Genomic DNA, 24,290 nt, shown 5'->3' with positions numbered 1-24,290 from the left:
ACCAGTCTGATTCAGGGGGACCCTATGGGACAAGCATACAACTGCCCCCAGGGGTGTCCGGGGCTGTAATCTTCACAGAAGCAGACCACCCTATCTCCCACCCAGAAGCACTTGGCTGTTCCAAACCCCGCCTTTCCGACACTGTCTAACCTGCTATGCCACCACTCTCCACTGAACAGGCTTCCCCAGCCATCATCTACGTCATAGCTGACACTCACAGCCAATGTGTAGTGAGGAATTCCGGGTTGCCGGGCAGCTCTTTAACCCAAGCAGTAAAAACACCAAACCTAAAAACACCCACTGCCATCAAGTAGATTCCCTGTCAGCACAACCTGATGCTGGGTGTCCGCAGCTGCAAGTCTGCAGTGGTAGTCCAAGGCTTATTCCATGGTGCCACCAGGTCCCCTGGGTAGGAACCTGAAACTAAACTCAGAGTGACCCTGTGGGGCAGGGTAGAACTGCCTGGTGGGTTCCTAAGACAGTAATTCTTTACAGTTGTAGAAAGCCTCATCTGTTTCCCAAGGAGCAGCTTGTGGTTTTGAACTCCTGACCTTATGGTTAGCAGCCCAATGCACAACCACTGCACCACCAGGCCTGTGTGGAGCAAGACACTATTCATTCTCACTGTACCATAGGGGAGAGACAATGGAGGCCCATTTAACCCATGAAGTCTGCGGCATGGGACCATTCTGGGATTTCTCCAAGGAGATGCCTAAGTAAGAGAAGCCTTCGTGTCCAATGGTGAAGACCTGAGCTGCTAAAATTGAAGTTGGAACCAACCAGCTGCTCTGCAGAACAGACATGGCAGAGACTAGAGCCCAGGAAAGCCCATGGGCCAGTTGTCCTCAATCTGGAGGGAGGTTAGAAGTCAGAATCAGCTTGAGGGTAACCCACGGCCACAGCTAGAATGCGGGACTTAGGCTGATTAAGTCAGTCAGTGAGTCAGTCAGGTCTGGCTGGACCATTGTGAGGCTCCGGTGGGAGCGGCAGATATTTCACGGAGGCACGGCTCAGAACTGGTGGTGCCAGGGGGCCCTGCGGAGGGTCACAGCTTGACACGGTGGTGGTGGAACAGAACATTGAACTAGAGGTGCATAAGGGAAAGCGTGGGTACCAGTGACCTTGGACTTGACAGTACATTAAACCCTGAGGCGTGTAGCGCGAGGAGCTCAGACCTTCCTGGTTACAAATATTTGTACCATTTGTGGTTTATTTGGCTGGAAATGTGCAAAAGGTGTTAAGCCCCTGCACACGTACGCTCAGAAACGTCCTGGAACACGGCAGTCTGAGGAGCCCAGGGTGAGGCTCAAAACCATGGCTGCTGAGACAGGAACCCGGCTGGGAGCCTCACAACTACCAGTGTGTGGTCCTGAGCTTAGCCCCAGGGCTGGAGGCAGCCTGCAGTCCCGAGGCTGTGGGCCGGGCCGGGCTGGCTCTTCTGGGAAACCGCCTTGCTCGGCCCATTATTTTCACGGTTGTCCCCACTCTGGGGATGTGAGCAGGCTGCCTTCTCAGTGCTGGACATCAGGTCCTATGGGCAATTCCAACTGGTGTGAATGGAGGCGTGAGGCCCGATGACAGAAGGGCAAAACCAACAGAGCCAGTGGGCAGGCAGCCCTGCAGCCCCAGGAGAGCCCCGGTTCCATGCAGGCCTGGCAGGACAGCTGTTGGTTAGGCTCTGGCTCTCCGGCAGAGCCTCCGGACCCATCTCCTGGGGGTATTGCCCCTTCCTGGGGGTATTGCCACCTGCGGAAGCCCACCAGCAGCAGAGCTGAGCCAGGCAAAGCTGCTTGCCCAGGAAGTCTGGCGCCACTTCTCAACAGGGGCTCTGGCTCTGTGGGAACCAGACGATGGGAGTCGGGGACAAATGACAACAGGGCCTTTTGAAAAGCTCCAGCTTAAAGGGTGGACCAGTCAGATGGGTTCAGGAAGCCCAGTGGTTGCCAGAAAGAGCCAGGGGTGAGCGACTCGGAGTGGGAAGGTTACCCAGAGCAGGCACCGGGGGCAGGGGAGTGCCCAGGGCCAGTTTGGAGGACTAGGAAATCTAGCCCTGTTATCACGCTTTGTTCTTGAGTCCCTGGCCTCTTGGCAACCAGGAGGACTTCAACTGGGGGATGCTCCTCCCCTCCTCCGGAAGGCCAGGCGCACTGAACCGCCTTTACTGGCTGGCTCCGCACCCTAGCGCAGAGTAGGGTTCCTCACGGTTTCCGGGGATATTTAGGGGGACAGAGGGAGCCTCCACTCTCACCCTCGGAGGGTGGGACCCATACACCGAGGGGTTAGCCATACACCATTAGAGCTTACATTCTGAGGACTCAATTTGCATAAAACTACAAATTACAGTGAAGGCCCTAGGCCCGTTTTGAGAGTCCACAGAGACTCGGCCTCAGGCAGCGTGTGCTGGAAAGTGAATTTGCCACACACACCACACCCGAGCTGGCCCGGGGAGGGCAGCCCAACGCTCTGACACGTCCCTGGGCGTGTCCTGGATGGAAACGGGCACTGGGGCCACACAGCCATGATCATACATACTCCGAACCAATCTTGTAAGCTCGTCCATCTAGCTTGCTGTAGTGTCCCACTCACGCCCCCCCCCCCCCCATGGTGCTGCTGTCCCTCCTGCAGCGGTCACAGCTGCCTCTGCTGCCCGGCACGCTTCGCTGACGGTTTCCTTGGCCTCCCACGCCCTCGGGGGGGACCCTGGGCTCCACTATGGGCTAGTGCCCAGGGCTTCCCTCATCCGGATCAGTTGGCTTTGCCCATGTAAGACTTACTAAATGTGTCCCTATAAATAACATTTGGATCTGGGGTCTCTTGGTCCCCTCCATCAAGCCTAATGCTTAACCCGTGATACCGCGGGGCTCCTCCGGCACCCTCAGCGGAACGGATTCGATGGCAGTGTATTAGGTGTCTTGAGTTTGGGCTGTGGCCCCCATTGCCAGCGTCTTGTTTTCCTGACACTGAGTGTGTCATCCACCCTGCAGGCTGCGGTCTTCCGCTGCCATTAGTAAGTGCTTCGAGGCCTCTTCATTTTCAGCAGGCAGGTCATTGCGGCGAGCACGCCTCCCGCAGGTTGTTCCCAGCCTCCCGGCAGTCTTCATCCAGCCTAGCGCACAGAGTGCATAAGTGCAGTGAGAGGACACCACCCCGACGCTCACCTTTCCCGGTCTTAATCCACGCAGTTCTGTCTGAATGACTAACAGCCGTGCAGTGTCCAGGCTGCGGAAGGTTTCCCAAGCCCATGCTGGAGAGCCTCGGCTGAAACCAGAGGCCCAGCTGGTGGAGCTGAACGCAGGCAGGGTGGGGGAGCCCGATGCCGCCTTTCAGCCTTTACCCAGAGGCATTTTTATTTCAGCTTCCCTCCAGTGCCAGGGCAGACTTTCAATTCCAACCTAGGACACACACTCACTTGAAAAAAATACTTCCCCCAATAAAGTCTACCTGGTTTTGTGTGCTGCACTCTATTGTTTCTCTGTATCTGTACACACCTATATGGGTGCTCTGAGTTCCGGTGCTGGTAGAGAATATTGACAGTACCATGCACTGCTTCTAGAAGAGCTAACAGGTCTGTCTTGGAAGATGAATGAGCTAAATGCGCCTTAGAAGCAAGGCTGTTGAGACTTCATCGAACGTGCTTTGAACTTGTCAGATGAGCCCAGAGCCTGGAGAAGAATATCATGCTCGGTAAAGGAGAGAGGCGGCGGAAAGGAGGAAGACCTTGACAGGATGGATTGACACCTTGGCTGCAACCGTGGGCTCCGACATAAAACCAATTGTGTGGACGGCGCAGGACCAGGCAGTGTGTTTCAACTCAGGGTCACGGTGAGTTGGAACCGACTCAACTGTATCTAATAATAGCAATGACCTATACACAAATGAAGGATCCTTGGCCTAGCCGTTGGGTCAGGGTCAGACTGCTAATGGTAAGGTTGCTGGTTCAAACTCACCAAATGCTCCTTGGGAGAAAGCTGAGGCTATCTGCTCCTATAAAGGTTCACAGCCCTGGAAACCTTCCTCAGTGTCACTGTGAGTCTGAACACCTTGATAGCAGCGAGGGAGCTTCAGAAGTCTGTGCAATAATGGAATGAGGTGGTGAACCTGCCCAGTGCTCATGAACCCCTTTTATCTGCGTATCTTAAAAACCACTTGATAGAAGACCTCACCTCACCTGGGGTCCGTTTCTCAAGAAGGTGAGAGATCCACGGACCCTTCTCTAAGGGACCCTTCCTGGAAATTCAAGTCAGCCATGGCGGAGGTTTGGAGGGAGAGGGGGGGCTGAGGTGGATGACAGCATGTGTCTTAGAAAAGGCCATTATCCTTCTGTTGGTGTGTAAACTGGCTGGGACAATCTGCCACGGGCACTGGGAGGGGGTAACGCTGAATATTCCTATTGAACCCAAGGGGTTAGGTTCCTAACTGGACACTTTTGACCTAGTTTCTATCCAGCCCCTAGTGTCTGGGCCATGCACAGGGACTTCAGACTCTGTCCTTTCTAGGCGTGCAGCATCCTTCATAGGCCACACGGGGATTCGATGTAGAAATGCCACCAAACTCCACCAACTGGCTTTACCCTAAACTCACCTGTAGCAGATTTAAGGAACAGACATGCTCCCTCGTGGGAGCAAAGCAGGTGACTCTGGCTCTCAGGGGCCCGGTGTCTGGTGGCCTGCACTACCATAGCTTTACTGTGGTCACACTCTCCTTGTCTGTGTGACACAGGTGAATCTGGCAGCCATGGCTCTGCCTTTGTGAATGAGTGTCACTGAAAGCTTTGTCCTACCTCCAACCCTCAGTTCATGTAAACAGCGTCCAGTCACTTAAGCTTTCAATCTGTACACGTCAACAATTCCTGTACTGTGGTCTGAACCAGTGTTTCTCAACAGTGTTTGAAATTTTATTGACTGACTTCATGGTACCATCACCAGAATTACCTATGTCCCATAGAGATAGTTTATAATGGTCTCTATCAGAAAATGATAAGGATGTCTCTACAGTGAACCAGAATATGATATATGAATGGGTTTTGGCTGCACAGTTAATCATAGCCCTAATCTAAGAATAATTAGTTCTTATGACATGGCCCTACTCGATACCTGCCCGAATGAAAAGATCCCCGAAGACATAGGTGCTATGTCATGCAGTGAGGAAATCAGATGGTGCCCCGCATTCAGAGAAAATAACATTTGGGCTCTAAAAGGCTCATCTTAAAATAAGCAGCCATCTAAGTGACGTGTCAACTAAGCCCACGAGGAAGGCAAATACCAGCCTGCGTGATGCAAGGATTATAAATAATCAAATCCAGAGGAAGGAACAGAATTGGAGCTTAAATTATGAACCTCCGGTTTGCAAAAGGCAAAAAAAAAAAAAAAGACAGTGGAAGTCTAAAGTCCATTTGTGGCACCCCCACCTGCATAAAGCCTCTGGTGACCCCTCTGATCACAGTCCAGAGACTGAGCAGCCTTGCTATCAGACAGCTTCATAACGACTATAGCAGATGCGGTTAGGTTAAAATGTAACATCAGTTCTCTCGTCCCATTTTCAAATTGTTTTTAATATTTTCTGTTATTTTCTAGTGAGGTATTTCTGTTTTGTCATTGTTGATTTTTTGTTTCGTATTTGTGTTTGATATGATATTCTGTATCCAGGTATGATTATTCTCTAAGTTATTCCTGGATTAATATTTACCTAGGGGTGGGCAGGGAGGTTGGGGGGAAACAGGGAGCTAACAACGAGCATGCAAAAGGTGTTCTGAGATTGATTGTGATGATTGCAGAACTTCTCATATGACTGAACTATTAAATTGTATGATGTTAATTATATACCAATAAAATTACTATAATTCTTCCACCAATGTTTGAAGCCCCCTTGTATAGCTTTGATGTCTATATTTATATAGGCATATTATTTACATACATTTATATATATGTACATATTGGGAGGAGCTCATATACTTTGGAATATTTCTCCATACTTTTTTTATCGCCACTCATGTACGTGTGTGTGTAGATCTGCTCCTATAAAAACTACCAAATAAATAAATGAAAACAACAGCCCAGAAATGCCCGCGGGGCCGTTCTCTGAAACATGAGGTCAGCAGGAGTCAGAACTCACTCTACAGAAACCACTAAGGGTGTATTGTGGTGGTGGTGGTGGTGGTGGTGGTGGTGGTAGTGGTGATAGTGGTGGGGGTGGATGGTAGGGGTGGTGATGGTGGGGGTGGTGGTGGTGATGGTGGGGGTGGTGATGGTGGGGGTGGTGGTGGTGGTGGTGATAGTGGTGGGGGTGGATGGTGGGGGTGTTGATGGTGGGGGTGGTGGTGGTGATGGTGGGGGTGGTGATGGTGGTGGGGGAGGGTGATGGTGGTGGGGGTAATGGTGGTGGTGGGGGTGGTGAAGGTGGTGATGGTAGTGGGGTAGTGGGGGTGGGGTGGTGGTGATGGGGTGGTGGTAGTGGTGGTGGTGATAGTGGTGGTGGTGGGGGTGGTGGTGATGGTGGTGGGGGTGGGATGGTGGTGGTGATGGTGGTAGTGGTGATAGTGGTGGGGGTGGTGATAGTGATAGTGATGGTGGTAGTGGTGGTGGTGGTAGTGGTGATAGTGATGATAGTGATGGTGGTGATGGTGGTAGTGGTGGTGGTGATAGTGATGGTGGTGATGGTGGTAGTGGTGGTGGTGGTGGTGATAGTGATGATAGTGATGGTGGTGATGGTGGTAGTGGTGGTGGTGATGGTGATAGTGATGATAGTGATGGTGGTGATAGTGATGGTGGTAGTGGTGGTAGTGATGGGGGTGGTGGTGGTGGTGATGGTGGGGGGGTGGGGGGTGGTGATAGTGATGATGGTGGGGGTGGGGGGATGATGGTTGGGGGGGTGGTAATGGTGGTGATAGTGGTGTTGGTGATAGTGGTGGGATGATGGTTGGGGGGTGGTAATGGTGGTGATAGTGGTGTTGGTGATAGTGGTGGTGGTGGTGGTGATAGTGATGGTGGGGGTGGGGGTGGGGTGGTGATGGTGGTGGGGTGGTGATAGTGATGGTGGTGATGGGGGTGGTGGTGGTGGTGGTGATGATGGTGGTGTACGCAGATGGCGTTTTTCACAAAGCCCCGTGCCGAGGGCCAGCATTGCTAGGACTCTAGGTCACACAGGCCAGGCTTCTCCCCAATAAAATGAGCTTAAACACGTCTTTGTGACCAGTGGATGGCTCCATACCAGTCTCTCAGTACCACATTTGTGACGTGCTTGTCAGTCTCATTCAGATGCATCCCAAAGAAACAAACAAAGGGCCAATCAAAACAGTGGCTGCTGAGCTGGGCTAAATCCAAGGCAGGAAGGCAGGAAGGTCCTCTCAGAAGGTGCCAGGGACTGCACCTGTCAATGGACACCGGCCGTAGCATGGGGGTTACATGACTGGCAGCTAACTGCAGGAGCTCCCCAGGAAAACGCTTGGGCTGTCCACTTTCTGCTCCCGTAGACTCCCAGCCTCGGAAACCCTAGTGGGACCGTGTCCCCCTGTCCTACAGGGGCAACATAAATTCTCATGGACTTGGCGGCAATTGGCTTGAGTTCTTTAGGAAATTTTAAGGAGTTTGAAAGCAGCAGAATTAAGACAGGTTGCACCAGGAAGACCTTGTGTCCCAGCAGGACACGGCACCCGCCATCTTCAAGGGCAGGAAGGGCTTCCTCCCAGAGCTTCGTTGGGAGCCAGACAGGATCTTCCCCAAGCCCTTGTTCTTGCCCCTTCCGACGTTTTGCTCCCAAACTCAAAGCACATAGAAAAGGAACGTGGCTGGAGGGGTCTGAGGATGGCGAGCGGCCACTTTGACGTAGCGTGGATCAAAGAGCACCGGAGCCTTCAGGGAGGCTTGGGGGGCGGGGAGGATCGCCATCAGAAGCGCAGACTCCCCAGAGGATGCAGGGGCCGAGGAAGAGCAGCTTCATATTTTGAAAGATTCCTACAGTGTCATGGCCTGACTTTTTAAAAAATAAAGCTTGTGGGGAAATGGGATGAAAAGATCATGGGAATGTTCCACAAACGTCTCGGAGCCCTCTTGTAGATCCTGTGTGGTAGGTAACCTGTGGTATGAGTCCAGGTTGGGCCCATGGAACTGGTTTTACGGCCGTGTTGTACCTGCAGTTTGGAAACGCTGCTCTGGAAAGGTGCGCTCTGCTTGCCCTTGTGCCTTTGCCCCTGGGGGAGGTGTGGGGGCTCCAGCCACGTGGGAAATGGGAGCTAAGTCCCTCCCCTGCCCCCATGGATCCCAGCTGTGGACCCGCCCAGCCTGGCCTACCCTCAGGTCCCAGTCTTTGTGGGGCGGGGAGGGACGTGCTCTGAAGGAGCGCACCACCTCTGAGCTCAGGCTGCTGGAAGGAGGTGGCTCAGTGTCACAGAGGGCTGGCTGTGTGCAAAGCGGGCCCCCGCCGTGTGTTTGCTGCTGGGACCCTGCATGAGTGGTTTCACCTTTCTGAGTATCGGACTCCTAGTTGGTAACCCAGAGATGAGTGGGCAGTCCCAGGCAGGATTCAGAAGTGTGTCCTGATGTGCCCATCACATGCAGATTATTCGTGGAGAAGGTAAAGCAAGCCGAAGTCTTGGTGACTGTACCTTTCTTTCCCACGATGACCCGGATTCCAAAATGTGACCCGGGTCTGCGTTCCCTCTGGCATGCTTGGGACCTCAGGACACCCGAGCTTGCCCGGGATTGCCCTATTTCCCCCTCCCATCCTGCTCGCCACCCCAGCTCACCCAAGGGGAGGCTCTAGCCCGTGTCCTGGCCACCTCCGCCATCACCTTTGAGCCAAGCGCCATCACAGGAAGTTGGTCCCTCCATCTGCATTCAGGCGCAAAGTGTGTGTGTGTGTGTGTGTGTGTGTGTGTGTGTGTGTGTGTGTGTGTGTGTTGCTCAGTGTCAGGCATCATGCCTGTTATAGAGGAGGGTCTGTGAAAGAGGAAGACCTTCCACAAGATGGATCCACTCAGTAGCTACACCAAGGGCTCAAAAATCACCCTTGTGAGGTCAGCGCAGGATCCAGCGGTGTTCTGTGCTGGTGTGCAGGGGATAAGTCAGCACTGACTTGATAGCACCTCACCGCTTTCCGGCCATGCTGCGAACTGAGCCGCCAGGGCCTCCCTACCTGCCTCCAGTGACATGGCACAAAGGCTGCACAAAAGCACGCACTCCATGCTCGGTCTCCCAGCACTGGAGGGTGTGTGCCATGGCTGGAGACCTGGGAAGCAGCCTGCACCCTGTGATTCCAGCCACCCTACCCATCCCAAGAGCCTGGAGGAAAGCCACTCTTGGGAGCATCAGCTCTCCTCACAGTCTAGACCTCCCCACCTGGGGCAGTTACTCAACTCGGTGTTAAGTAAGAAGGTTTGCAGGCTCCGCGTTGACTGTATCGGGCTGAGCTGGACCAGGCTTCCTGGTCAACAGATGCGGGAGGTCAGACCAGAGGCTGGAGGAACCAAAGCCCCCTCCCACCTTGCCAAGTCCCACCCCACTTTGTCTCAGAGGAGCCGGAGTGTGTGACACGTGACATGCCGTCTCCTGGAACAGGAACCCAGCAGCAGGAGGGAGAGTAGGTCCCCCAGTCAGACATCCCACAGAGCGGGCTACCCTGTGGTTCAGGGATGGAGTTCTCGCCTGTCCAGTGGAAGACCGGTCCCTGCCATGCAATGCTGCCAAGGAAGCGCTGCACTGTTACACCTCAGGGTCCTGGGTTCAAACCGCCCCCAGTCCATCCGCTCCTCAGAGAAAGACAAGCTACCTGCTCTCACAGCCCTGGAAACCACCTGTACAGTGACCACGAGTCAGAATCCACTCAGTGGATCTTTGTGGGTTTTGTTTAGAATCACTGTCCTGGACCTTCACATTAGAAAATGAAGTCACCAGCAGGACCTCCCTCATAGGACTATTTTAAAGCCCAAATGAGATGTGTCAGGACCCTGGCCCAGCACCTGGCAGATCACAGACGCTGGGGCTCAAGTCTCCTCAGAGACTACTCCCTGCCTCACCGCCCTCCCCACCCCCTGCCCCACCGCCCTCCCCACCCCCTGCCCCAAGCCCTAACGCCAACTGTCCATTTTCTCCACCTGGGGCTGTGGAGGTGAGTGTGGGACCGATAACCTAGAGTTCATAGGTCATCAAACCCACCAACCATTCCAAGGGACAAAGGTGAGGCTGTCTGCTCCCCAAAGATTGGCAGCCTTGGAAACCCCATGGATGACCACCGAGCCAGAACCAGCTCCGAGTGGAATGGGCTTGGCGGCAGTGGGTTTGCCCTGAGTCAGACAAAGAGCTGCCAGGGGCCTGTCCCTCAGGCCACCAGCACGTGTCTCTTGGAGCTGACCTTGTCTGCTGAAAGCCGCCTGGTACCCGTCTTAACGCATTCAGCTGAACAGGGGTGTGTGGGGTGTGTGCACGAATGTGTGTGCCCACACCCAAAGCCCACCACCTTCTACGACAGCCCTGGGGCTGCCTTCTCACCCTCTCCCTTCTCCCAGCCCCTTCTATGTACCTTCTCTCTGGTTTACAAGAACCCCACCAAGGGCGTCTTTGCAGGCACATGCTGCTATGCTGGCTGTACACTAATTCTGGAGGACCCTCGGGCTCCCCCCGGGCCCACCCAGCACCGCCCCTGGCAGTGCCTGTCCCCCTCCTCACGCCCCCATCCCAGCCCTGCTCGTGGCCGTGAAGGCTCAACAAGGGAGCGGCCCAGATTTAGCCACACGGTGGAAGAAGCTTCAGCTCCACGGTTTAATCATTTAAAACCCATGGCCGGCACTGTAGCCTCCCAGCCCTCTGGCCAGTGTTCACGAGTAAGAGCCCTTCCCTCCTGCTCTCCCGACGGCCAGCTGCTGTCGGCTCGGGGAGGTCTGGGCTGGGCATGTGGCAGGGCCACAGCCTGGCACCTACTGTAGCACTGTCTCCAAGCTCACAGAAGGTGGGACTCTGAAGGAGGGCCGGGGAGGCAGAGGGTGCAGGGCTGCCCTCACCCCCACCCCGCAGCAGGAGCCGGGACTGGAGAGGAGTTCCCACAGCTGTTCTTCCCTGAGACTGATCAGAAATGGCGGTTGTTTTCTTTATAGATCATCAAGATTACTAAATGCAAGGTCAGCAGTTCAAAACCATCAGCTGCTCCGTGGGAGGAAAAACTGAGGCTTTCTATTCCAGTAAAGAGTGACAGCCTCAGAAATATCCAGGGGAAGCTCTACCCTGTCTTCTGGGGTCTGCATGAGTCCACAGGGACTGGATGGCGGTGAATTTGGGTTTTGGTAGCGTCCCTGACGTCCTCACACGCAGGCCCAGGGCACGTTCTATTGTTTGACTTTAGAATATATGGTCCACGGCTGTAAGGCCACTTTGTCGGTTTCTAGAAAAAGCTAGGAGAGGTTGTAGGGCAAAAGGTGAAAGAAAAAAGGGAAAGGGCTTCAGGCCAATATGGCAGGCGCTTTCCTGGGGTCTGGAGTGCTGGGACTGGGGGCTGGGGCCTGGGTGATGGGACCTAGAGGCCAGCTGGCTCTGAGACTAACAAGGGCCTCCTTAACTCTCTCCTCCTGCCAGCCAGGGTGCACGGTTGGCACGCCACCTCTGGCTCAGAGGGGGGTTCCCCCTTTCTTTCCCCAGTTCTGCATCAATTGGCTAACACCAAATCCCACACCGGCCCCCAGCTTCTTGCTGGGCCCTCAGCCGCAGCAGCATTGTCCCAGATGGCCCTTAGGCGGGCCAGAGCCTCCCCTTGGTGACAGCCAGGGCCAGCACTTCTGGGTCACCGTGGGGCGGGCCTCTGCCTCAGTACTCTGAGTGACAGGCTCTGGGCGTGGGCCAGGAGCTCTGAGACGTGAGCCAGGCCCAGCCCGGCCACCTTGGCCCCGTTCACCTCCAGCAGCTCGTCCCCGACGCCCAGCAGCCCCGAGTACAGCTTGGCGGTGTTGGCATCAGCCATCTCCTGCACGTAGAACCCTGCAAAGGAAAACGCGAGAATGTAGCACAGGGAATCACAGTCGAAGCGCTGCGCACGCGCACACACGCCCTCATTGCTCCAGCTGGCTGGGTGCTCAGGGCGGCACAGCCCCCTCCGCAGGGGCTTCTTCTCTCCATCCATCCCCGATACAGAAATGGAAATGCCTCCAGCCCATGTGACCCCTGGTGGAAGGGCCCAAGCTCAGTCTGCTTCCCAGGTGAGTTTTTCTTTGCAAATGAGAAGTCTTTTTAAACATGACTTCAGACAATCACCTGGCTCGACCTTGGAGTCACAAATAGGACCCACTTGCTGCCCTCAGAAACCCAGGTGTAGCAGGGGTGGGGATGGGGTGGGGATTAGGGATACTACGACTTGGCAAAGTGGCGGGGCCGGAGTACTCAGGTGCGGCTCTTCACTTGGATCTGGAAGCTAACCCATATTTCCACAAAGCCCTTTGTGCTTTGCCCTGCTCGCTCAATACGTTTCTGTAATGCCCTCAAGTCCCATAAGGCATCGATCCCAGAACGCGGTCAGAGGCTGCGCGACATTAACTTTCAGCCCGGAGAACCTGTAAGTCAGGAGCAAGTTCTCCGGGCTGTTTCCGACTGTGGAGAAGCTGGTGGATTGGGCAGGCGGTCTCTACGCTAAGATGAAGCCCTGTGATAAAGGAAGACGGGCAGAGTTCATCTCTGCCAACTAGCCTGAAGACCTAAGTCCCAACAACCTCCTGGATCTCTCCCCTGGACGGAAAGAGAGGCCGTTCCGCTACCCTCCAACCCTGGAGAAAAGAACACCATGCGCTCCTCTTTGACATCACCCTGGCCCTTGGCATGTGGAGCCACCAAGGTTTCTGCTCACTAACGAGAAGGCAGAGGCCACACCAAGGGCCTGAGGAGACTGTCCACCCAGGACCTCAGACCTCGGCTGTGAGGGACCTCCACCAGCTTCCACCACGTTAAGCCGCCCTCGTGTAGCCAGAAGCCTGACGTCTGCAGGTCTGAACTCTAACCACTGCACAAACATTGGATGGCTGCTTCTCTGGCTCTCAGTGTTGTGAGGTCTTACCCCCTCCCGGGCCTGTCCACCATGACCTTGCACTATGTACCAGCCCAAGGAGCCTGAGTACTCCTCTATGCAGTGTCGAAGACAGGAGCCAACGCCCTCCACACAGCCCCTCCCCACGCCCTCCATGAGGGTGTCCTGAAAGGCCCTCCCAGCTTGTCTGCTCATGTCTGGGGCGGGCTTTCGGGGCCTCTCAGTGGGTTGGCAGACACTCAGTCCCCAGCCTCTCGTGGCCACAGAGCTGGAGTTTGGCTGAGCAGGGCTTCCTTACGGCACTGGCACTGCCGAAACCTTCAAAGACCCCTTTTCAGCTGGTTCCACCTGAGCCATCAGATGAGGGCAGGCAGCTGTTTGAGGCCACAGGGTCTTCATTTGAGCAGTGGGTCTCGTTGCCATGGTGCGTGCAGGCAGCTCAGCAGGTCCCACCTCTTGCCCTTCTCGCATTAGAAACAGCAACTCCCCACACATTGATCTCCAAGTCGTCTTTCTAGACCAGGCTCTGGAAGTGGTGGTGTGTCTGCCACCTGGCCTGCATCCTCGGCTTGTAGCTTGACTTCGTTTAGTGCATCTCAGTGCAATTTAGTACAACTAAGAGGGAAGTCAAGAAACCCCGGTGGTGCAGCGGGTTAAGGCTTGGGCTGCTGACTACAAAGTCGGTAGTTCAAGCTCCCGCCCTGTTCCAATGGAGGATGCTAAGGCTGTCTGCTCCCAGAGTCACAGTGCTGGAAACCCTGTGAAGCGGAGCTCCTCTGTCCTTAGAGCTGGACTGACCTGATGGCAGTGGGCTTGTGTTTTGGTGTGATGGGAAGCCTTCTCTCCAGCCGACATCCAACCCCATATACAGACACGTGACGCCCAGCTCCTGGCCCCAGTGGAGCAAGTCCCTGGGTGGTGTAAATGGCTAGCATGCTACTGCAGCAGGAAGCTCAGGTTCACTCAGGGGCCCCTCAGAAGAAAGGGCTGGCAAGCTACTCCTATAAAATCAGCCAATGAAAACCCCACGGAGTACAGTTCTGCTCTGACACCCATGGCATGCGTCTGGGGTTTGGTTTCTCCCAAAGGGATGGGCGCTGTCCTCTCCTCTTCAGGCACGGTGAGTGTACCGATCCTATCTTTGTACATGCTCCTTTTCCTGGGTCCCGGGCTCCATCTCCCACCTGGCAACTTGGTGTGTCTGCCTTCCTGGCTGCACCGGGCTGCTCTCTACCTGGGCTTCTTTCCCTGCTTCTCTGCGGGTGTTTTAAGAGCTGCCTTGACGTGAGAATGCAGGTACTGAGGGGTGGGGTGAGCCGTTTTGAGGGGGCTATGGGGCAGGTTTGCAACTCAGCTGTGACAAAAATATGGTAGCAAGACTGCTATTGTTGGCACTAAGTGTCAGGTGGCAGCGGCCGGACGTGTGGTCTCTCTGTTGCAGCCGATTAGCGTGGAGGGCAATTCAGCTCTCACATGCTTGTATAGAGCCAGCTCCTGGATAGGTTATCGACGAGTGCAAGCCGACCCCAGCTTGAGGTCCCTCTGAGGCCCAGGGACAGGATCATCAGTTGCTGGGGCAGCCTGTGGCCAGGAGGCACCTGCTGGACTCCTGTGTGTGTCAGAGGAAGCCATGGCCAGGAGGGGTGCTCACCAATCTCAGCAAAATGCCCTGGTCACTGGAGACCCAGGTCCCCGGGGCTCTGTGCAAGGGTACCTTCTGCCTACGAAGGGCCAAAAATGGATTCTTGGCCTGTGGATGTATGTCCCCCACCTGAGGTTCTGCTCCCCAACACGCGTTCTCTTTCTGAAGAAAGTAGTGGGGAAGTGCAAGGCACTTTCATATGTCCCTCCCTCCCTGCTCCTCTGTCCCCTGTAAGTGCATGTGATTATCCGCAAGCTTATAGGTTAGGGATGAAGCTCAGAAAGGGTAGGCAACCCATGCAAGGTCACACAGCCAGACAACATAAGAAGGGGTACCCAAAAGAACCTGGATTTTCCCCCCTAATGCTATGCATTTAATTTAAAAAACAAAAAGCCTCATCAACTTCAAAGTACTCTCCATTACACTTAATACATTTGTCAAATCTGAAATTCCATTCTTGTAAACATTTTTCAAATGCATCTGTTTGGATGGCTGAAAGCACATCCCTCTATTTTTTTTCTTCACCTCTTCTATGTTGTCAAGTCACTGTCCTTTCATGTCCCTCTTCATTCACAGATTCATGTCCTTCGTCATTCACAGAAACAAAAAGTCGCACAGAAAGAGGTCAGGTCAGTAAGGTGCATGGGGAAAGGGAGCCATGCTTTTGGTTTGTTTTTGTTTTTGCCAAAAACTGGAGCACTGAGATGGCTGCATGAGCAAGTACATTGTCGTGGTAGGAAAACCAGTACCCCCGTCTGCCACAACTAATGCGGGCCTTTTTTGTTGTACACTGTTAAGAAATCTTTTCAGAACCTCTAAATAGAAAGCTTAATCAACAGTCTGACCTGGTGGAACCAACTCCAAATGCACGATGAGTTTACATTTTCGTCATTTTGGGAAGTTGACAGACATTCAGAACATTTCGCCTTTTTTGAAACGAGAAAGCCACTTGTACACTTGAGTTTCCCCCACAGTGCTGGCCTTGTAAGCTATGCTCAACATCATTGCTGCAGCATTTTTTCCCAAGCAGGAAACAAAATTTCCCAGCCGCATGCTGTTCTATGAAATAGGCCATCACAAAAAAAATGACGTTCAAGCCAAACTCCTTATATGAAAAAAATTCACTGTGACCAGAGAGAACCTTCCCAGGTGAGAGACAGTTCCCAACTCAGAGACAGTTGCTGGATGCTTGCCTAGTAGGAAAACGACATACTACAAAAGCTCTGCTCCGTCCAGCACAATTCTGTTTGTTTTTGGTTTTTTTTGGGGGGGGGAGGTAACCCCTTGTACAGACCACACTGGGGTGGTCTAACTTGGGGACTTCACACTGCGTCACTGAAAGGGCCCACCTTACAAGTCCCTGGGTGGTGCAGACCATTAATGAGTTCAGCTGCTAAGGAGGGGCTGGAGACCCAGGTCCATCCAGAGGAACCTTTTAAGAAAGGCTGGGGGATTCTCTTCTGAAAAATCTGCCTGTGGGGCAAAGCTCTTCCTGGACACACAGTGGAATCACCTCCAGGACAACTTTTCTTTCTTTTTTTTACGGAGAAAGGATGGTTGCTAAGAGGGGGGACCTCAGGCTTCTGAGGGCAGAACCCCTGAGCCTGTGAGCTGGCTGAGAACTTTAGGACAGATATCCATGCCTACAACATGGCTCTCTGTGTGGACAAGCAGTGACCTACTCCCTGCCAAGGCCCACAATGGGGAGAGACCTATCTTCCCTTTCTCCCATCAGCAAGCCCAGTGGCAACTACCTTCAAAACACACCCAGAATGCAGCCTCTCACCACCTCCGGGCCACCTTTGTTTCTCTCCTCACAACTGAAATCGCTCCTTTACAGAGGCTGGCAGTCCTCCATGCCCAGCCAGGGCTGGTTCTCAACTGGGGCTCCAGCAGGGCTATTGAAAAAGACTGGAAGCTCACCAGCTCTCTGCTCCCTGCCCTGCAGCAGCGCCCCCTCCCTCAGCATCCCAGCCGAAACCCTCACTGTCACCTGGGGTCTCAGGGAGTTCCCCGCCCCCACCCACATCCACACTCCACAGCCCACCCCCAGGCCGTGCTCATCCTCCTGCCTCAGGGCCTTTGTGCTCTGTCCCCTCTCCCAACAAGTTTTTGTTTTTTTTTAAGGGGTAAGGACACAGAGGATGAGAGGGGCCCCCGAACCTGTGAGAGCAGAGCCTGCTGAGTCCCTTAGGAGGATCCTGAGTGCAATGCTCCCTGTGAGGGAGCTCCCTGTGAGCTTGGCCCTGCCTATTTTCATTGTCCCTTAGTACTTCTTCCCCCAGGCCGCCCCCTACAACATTTAGCAAAGTCTACATGCACGTGTGTCCGGAGATTTACCACTCTGTCACCATTAAAAAACCAAACACCACCTCACGGCCATCACGTTTGGTTCTGACTCATGTGGGTCCTGTAGGGCAGAGTGGAACTGCTCCGTGGGGTTTCCCAGGTGCTAAGTCCATCTTTCTGCCCAGGAGTGACTGGTGAGTTGGAACCACTGAGTTAAAGGCTGGCAGTCCAAAGCCTAATCCACCATTCACCAGGGCTCGGGTAGTGGCATTAGGTGCTGCGCATATATTGGCTGAAACAATTGGAGAATGCGGGCACTTCACACTGCCATTTGCTTTTGTCTCCGGCTCAGTAACTCCCACCACGTTGTGCAAAGCTCAAGCGCACTGACGCCCAGCAGAGCCCAGGCGGTGGGCGGGTCCCTCGGTTCCTGTGGGTGGGTCCTTCGGCTCAGGTGGGCGTGCCCTCCTAGTCCTAAACCTTTAGCTGGCTGTCCTCCCGCTCCCTCACCCCCACCCCCCACCCCCGCCCCCATTCCCTCATCCTATGAGCGAAGTGCCTTACAAGCCCCTCTGTCCTGAGATGGATCTGGCCACAGCCCGGGGATGAAGTCTGGCCCTCTCAGTCCCAGATCGCTGCCCGGGCCCCAGCTGGTGTGCTCCCCACCGACCCAGTGACAGCCCGGCCCAGGGCATGCGCGGGCACCCATCGGGACGCAGCCCTGCGGCGCTGGGCCCGGGGCGGGCCGTGGACACAGACAGGCAGGCTCACCCCACATGCCCAGACAGCGCACTAGCTGGAGGAGGGAGCGATCGGAACACAGCAACCACATCAAAAGGAGCCGGAGGACTGGCAAGCACAGACTGCATCCCTCCACGAGCACAGACCTTCTGGTCGCGGGACCTGGGTAGGGGGACCCGGGAAGGAGGGGCATACCTGAGTCTCGGCGCCCGTTGCCCGAGGCCACGCGGAACCCAAACGTGCCCTCGGGGGAGCGCTGTAGCTGCAGCTGGCTCGTTCCGTCTGGGAAAACCTCCACCACACGGCCCACAGTGCGGGCCAGGCTCGGGGCGCTCACGTCCTCCACGCTGAGGGTGCGCCTGGGCTGGGCCTTGGCCAACCTGAGGGATCAAGGCAAGAGGGGCTGGTGAGGGTAGGGGGCTGAGGCCGGGGCGCTCTTGGCTGCCTTGTCCCTGCCTTAGAGGCCTCTGATGCCTCTCAACTTCAGTCTGAGGCTGGGGCTAGCACACAGGGTCCGTGGGCCCTCATCTCTCCCAAGACTGCAGCCAGTCTTGAAGTTCCCCCACCCCACACTGTTTCTTAAGCTTTCCGGGAGCAGAGGCCACCCTGAGAATCCGATGAAAGCTTTCCTTTTTCTAGAAAATTCCTGAGTTAATGGACCCCTGGTGGCATAGCGGATTACTGTGTTGGTCGCTAACCTGCAGGCCTGCAGTTTGAAACCACCAGCTGCTCCACAGGAAAAAAAAGACAAGGCTTTTTATTTCTGTGAAGTTTCCATCCGGAAACACACAGGGACAGTTCTACCCTGTCCTACAAGGTGTCTATGAGGCAGAATCAACTCAGTGACAGTGAGTGAGAACAGAACCCCCTGAAGGCCACCTATGGAGTCCAGTTTGGACCAGCTAGCCTAGAGGGTCTCACACATGGGGAGTTCTCTGGGCAAGCCCCTGGGAAGGGCCTGTCTCTGGGCCTTCAGCTGGACCAAGGAAGTACTCTGGACATTCTCTTATGGTGATGTCATCAGGCCTCAGCGGGACAGCAGAGTCAGGCTGCCCACCTCTGTCCACCACAGCCAGCCCATGTCCTCTCAGCCATAGTGGCTTAGAACAAGGCCCTGCACTCCAGACTGCAGACCTCTGTGGCCCTGTCCCCGACACCTGTGCTCCCCATCTCCTGCTGGAAGGAAGCCCCGATGATTGGCCTTGCTTTCTCTTTCTTTCTTTCTTTTTTTTTAAGTTCCACAACTTTTTTCTTTTTAAACATTTTATTGGGCCTCTTACAGCTCTTATAATAATCCATACATAAATTGTATCAATCATATTTGTCCATATGTTATCATTATTTTCTAAACATTTACTTTTTATTTGAGCCCTTGGCGTCAGCTACCCCCACCCCCGCCTTGTGGCCCCTTGATAAATTATAAATTATTATTATTTTCATATCAACATCGACCGCTGTCTCCTTCCATGGTTTCTGTTGTTCATCCCCCTGGTGTGTGTGTGTGTGGGGGGGGTATGTGTCATTTATTGTGATCGGGTCCCTTTTCCTCTCCTCCTCTCCCCACCTTTCTCTTGCCCTCCTACTCCCATTCCTGTTCCTCGATCCCATGTGTTGTGAGTTCTTAGCTGTACTTGTGCACAAGCTCCGGTCTAGACTGCAGTAAAAGGCAGAAGTGGGGTCATGATAGTGGGGGGTGAGGAAGCCTCAAGGAACCAGAGGAGTATTGTGTGTTTCATCGTTGCTATACTGCACCCAGATTGACTGCTTTCTCTTTCTTTAAAGAAGGTTTTCTTGTGCTTTGGGAGAAAGTTTATACATCAAGTTAGGTTCCCATGTGACCACTTCCACACAAATTGGGGAGCGGTATCACTCTTACCTGCCGGATGCACTGTGGTCCCCTGACTCCCCCACCAAGTAGAGGCTGGAACGGTCCACCTTATGGCTCAGTAGTGAGTGGAGGTTCTGAAAGGAGGTGGCTTTCCGATGTTGGTGAGAGGGTGACACCTAGTGGAAAAGATCCAATATTGCAGGTGAGAAAAGCTATTGACAAAAGGATTGACAGGGGATTAGGGCACACCTCCCCTGCCCTCCAATCTACCAGTAAACCTGTTGTCTTGAGTGGATTCTGACTCCTGGAGACCCCCTGTGTGTCTGAGTAGCACTGTGCTCCACAGAGTTTTCAGTGGCTAATTTTTCAGAACTCAATCACTAGACCTTTCTTCTGAGACACCTCAAGATGGAATCCACGCCTCCAACCTTTCTGTTAGCCCCATGCAGGTTCATCGTGTGGACACCCAAGGACACCGCCAGGAGCCTACCTGAGGACTTTTTAAGAAGGCAATTGTACACGCCCACCAATTGCCCAGCAGGATGACCAACATACTCAGGAGATGGGAGAGCTGAAGCTTCAAGTTCTGTTTTGATTTTAAATCTTGGCTGAAATAATGTACTGCCTATCATCATCATCTCATGATATCGAAGCCTGATTTTTTTTAAAGAAAATTCGTGACAGAATATTGAGCATAGTTCTAGAGTTAAATCTGTTTTTTTATTCTTTAGTATTGCTTTAATAATTGTGGTGTTAAGAATGTGTTTTAAAATACTGTGCATTAAAAACAAAGTTAGCACGACAAAAATCCCTCTGGGCGTTCAGAAAATGTCTGGGGTGGGAGAGCAGGGATAGGGGCAGAGACCTAAATGCAGGTCAGGCTGAAGCTCTAGATGGTGTTTTAGAGAAGTCCGGAGACTTCTGCTCAGGAGGTTTGGGGAGAGTAGAGGGGCTGACTCCCAAGAGGGTCTTGAATCGAGTGGTCTCCAGATGAGGGAGAGGCGAGGTCATCCAGGAAGAAAGCGCATGCATGAAGACACGGGTGAGAGAAAGCCTGGTGTGTGCTGGAACCAGATACGGTCAGCCGAAGGCGAGACAGGTCGAGCCCAGAGGCGTGGCCTACCCTGAACTGGAACTGCCGATGGACACTCATTAACAGTGTGATTTGATCAAATTTGTGTTTTTGAAACTGACCCAATGTGATTCTGAAGGTGGCCGTGGAGGTGTGGAGACAGGCTGGGAGAAGACTTCTACACAAATCATCACACACACAATATACTACGTGTTAAATAAAATCCATTCCTGCCAGGTCAGTGCCAGCTCACAGGGCACCTACATGAAGACTCCCATGCTGCCCGATAAGCCCGTGGAAGCTGGACCATGGTTAAAGACGGCGCCTGAAGTACCATGGGCTGACTGCCAGCACAGCCAGGGCACACCTTGGAACAGTGGTTCTCAACCTTCCTAAGGCTGTGCCCCTTTCATACAGTTCCTCATGTAGTGATCCCCCAACCATAAAATTATTTTCGTTGCTACTTCATAATTGTCATTTTGCTACTGTCATGAATCGGGCCACCCCTTTGAAAAGGTCTTTCAACCCCCAAAAGGGTCATGACCCACAGGTTGAGAACCGCTGCCTTAGTGGGAAGGATGGGGAGACGTCATCTCCTTTGCTTTGGGCGTGTTGTCAGGGCAGACCAGTCCCTGAAGAAGGACATGCTGCCTGGTAAGGCAGCGTGTCAGAGGGAAAGGAGACCCACCCACGGGCTCAAGCACAACAGCCCCGGGGGCGTGGGGGGTCCGTGACTGGGCAACAAGATGCTTTGAACCAACTCGATGGCACCCCAGAGCAGCACCCTGATTGCATTAGACATCCACGCTCAGCCCACACATGTAAGGCTTGTTATCAAGAAGCTTTAAGGGATGGGCCTGACTGTGTATCTGAGCTCAATCGGGGTTCCCTGAGAAACCACGTTCCAATCAGCGCTCAAGGACAGGCAGAAATCTTCCAGGGAGGAGAGCAGGGACGAGCCTTCCTGTTACAGGGGCAAAGGCCCAGGGAATGCAGAACCTCTTGGGTGGTGGCCAGTGTGGTCAGGGTGCAAGATCAGAGCTGTCTCCCGCTGGCTCTGGAGGGGCCAAGGCAGAACAAAGACCCCCGTGGAGCTTGGGCCACCTCGCAGCAGGCGTTGCATCAGGAATACTCTCAGAACAGCCCCGTCTTCTCTCAGCTCAGCTCTGCGATTTCTTTCCACGGCTCAGTCCCCACACTCCACCAGCCTCCGGCCCGTCCTTAGCGGGTCCACTTCCGGTCTTTGCACACTCAGCTCAGCTCACCTCTCCTTTGCAGGAGCAGTGGCGTCACTGTCAGGGCAGACAGAGATGAAAGCCCGATGGCAGTCAATCCAGACACATAGCAGAGTGCGGCGAGACAGAAGTGCATTCCTGGAGCCCTGGGTCACTGCTCCTGCTCTCCTCCCCAGTCACCGCCCACCATGGCTTCTGTGTCTCTGTCGTCCATTCGTTCACTGGACAGAAACTTCATGAGCGCAGCCTGCCTGCTCTCCCGAGGCAGCCAGAAAAGGGAAAGCCCGGCCACCCTCACCAGGGAGGGAGGGGGCAAGGAACCAAGAGCAGCTGCCCACATCCCTGGGCCTGCGGATACACTCCCACTGAGGAATAGGCATCTTTGTTATTTTAAAAGGGCCTTTCAGGGTCCAAAGGAGCCCTGGCTGCTAGGCACAATTGGTGGTTCTAACCAATCAGTTCCTCTCCTGGAGGAAGATGGGCCGACAACTGACTGCCCCAAGTCCTAGTCAGGCCAAGATGAACCAGAACTGACCGGATGGCCCTGGGTTTGGGGGGTGTCAGTGTCTGAAGTTTGTCACTTCTGAGTTATAAAAAGAGCAGGTTAGAACCAGAAGTAAGTCCTGATGGGGGGAGACTGTTGTCACGTGAAGACCACTGAGATGAACTGGCTTCAGCAGCAAAAACAAGGGCATCCCTCTGAGCTGACAGCATTTCCTAGAGCTGGGGTCAGAAGTCAAGACTTCTCACCTCCCAAATGGTGAGAGAATAGATTTCTATTCTTTAAACCCCCACCACCACCCCACCACCCCCCACCTCCACCCCGTGCCATTCCTGTGAGTGTGGCTCCAGGACTCTAGCACTTCGGAGGAAAGCCTTCAACAGAGCCAGGGCCTTGTAGAGGCCTGGTTCAGCATTAGGGGCCTGGGGCACAGTGGGTTGTGTTGGGCTGCTAGCTGCTAGGTCTTCAGGAGGGAGGAAAATGAGGCTTTCTGCCCATAGAGTTATAGTCTCCCAAACCCAAAGGGACAGTTCTCTTGGTCCAGTAGGGTTGCTATGAGTCAGAGAGGACGCAGTGGCAGGGAGTTTGGGCTGGGTTTGGGAGAGGGGGCTCGTGAGGCGCTGTTGGTTTATTAATGTTCTAGAACACAGGGAGGGTGCACTTGGACGGGATTCACTCCCTCTCTCACTCATTGTGCACGGAGCATGGGCACTGGGCCGGCCACTCTATTTTAGAGATCTACTTGTCACCCCACAAAGCATTCATCCTCCGGTGCGGGGCAGAGACAGAGACGCATCCACTGAATCACAGAGTGACCAGTGAGGAAGGAGGCGGCCCAGGGTGGCCTGGGAACCGGGGCAAAGGCTTCCCGCTCAGCCTGAGGAAGCAGAACTGGGAACCGCCGCCTGGCAGTATCTGGGCCTGAACATCTGACGGATGAGCAGATGCCAGCAGAAACATTTTAGGCCAAGGCTCAAGGTGAGACTGTGTGTGACCTGCTCACAGAATCTCAGGAAGGCCAAGTGCAGCTGGAGTGGTGAGGGCACATGGTGAGCGATGGAAGCAGACAGCTCCAGAACCCTCTGGCAAAGCCAAGTGGTCTCAATGTGACCCCGAGGGCAGTAAGGGACCATGGCGGTCACTAAGGACAGGGCAGTTAAGAGTCTGATCTGCGTCTTGGACAGGCTTCTCTGGAAGCCGCAGGGGAAAGGGCTCCCTGGGAAGCCAGGTGCGAAGGGGCTTGGGGCTGGCCTAAGGGAGTGACTGTGGCCATGGAGAAGGTTCCTGCGTGACATGGCTGTGGACTCCCGTGGACTGGGCAGGGAGGGGAGGGGAGAGAAGGAAGAGAGGGCGAGAGTGGGAAGGACCGGGAATCCGGAAGGGAACGAAGCGCGAGGAAAGTCGAGCCACCCCCGCAGTCGGTCTCGCGGACACTCGGCTATTGGTCCCCACAGCTCTGTTGTGGTTGCCATCGGGTCCGTTAGATGCAGAGCGACCTCATGTATAACAGAATGTGCACTGCCCGGTCCGGCACCGTCCTCCCCATTGTCAGGGTCAGCCCGCTGCTGCAGCCACCGTGTCAACGCATATCGCCGAGGACCTTCCTCTTTTTCGGTGACCCTCTCCTTTTCCAAGCGTGATGAGCTTTTCCGAGGGACTTGTTTCTCCTGATGACCTGTCCCAGGAGCATTCTGGGTAGGCGTCCTCTAAGAGAGCGCTTGCTGTTCTGGTTATCCCTGCTACTTTCAGTGCCGTTCCCAGCGCCATGGCGTTAATGCATCGATTCTTCTGCGTCTTCTGATTCATTGTTCAGTTTACACACAAGACAATCGTAAATACCCGGGCTCGGGTGAGGTTTGCTTTGGAACACTTTAAGGAGGTCTTGTGCACCCCATTTACCCCATACGACATGTCATCTGATTCCCTGAGCATTGATTGTGGACCCAAGCAAAATGAAATCCTTGACAACATCAATCTTTTTATCATGA

General features: G+C 54.2%; 1 protein-coding gene across 2 annotated transcripts in view; it reads right to left on the bottom strand.

The window, feature by feature from the left end:
* Positions 1-10,732: 10,732 nt before the first annotated feature.
* The window catches only part of KIAA1614 (KIAA1614 ortholog), a 40,136-nt gene continuing 26,578 nt past the window's right edge, over positions 10,733-24,290 (bottom strand). For both annotated transcript variants that reach the window (XM_075528078.1, XM_075528071.1), the window contains exons 8-10: positions 19,542-19,669; positions 17,861-18,045; positions 10,733-11,957 (exon numbers count right to left, since the gene is read on the bottom strand). In XM_075528078.1, coding sequence (XP_075384193.1) covers positions 11,764-11,957; positions 17,861-18,045; positions 19,542-19,669 — 507 coding nt within the window. In that variant the 3' untranslated portion in view covers positions 10,733-11,763. The remainder of the gene's footprint in view (positions 11,958-17,860; positions 18,046-19,541; positions 19,670-24,290) is intronic.

The sequence above is a fragment of the Tenrec ecaudatus genome, chromosome 1, assembly GCF_050624435.1.
Source record: "Tenrec ecaudatus isolate mTenEca1 chromosome 1, mTenEca1.hap1, whole genome shotgun sequence".
Lineage (NCBI taxonomy): Eukaryota > Metazoa > Chordata > Mammalia > Afrosoricida > Tenrecidae > Tenrec > Tenrec ecaudatus.
Note: the sequence above shows the minus strand (reverse complement) of the source record. Positions and strands in the feature narration are given on the sequence as shown.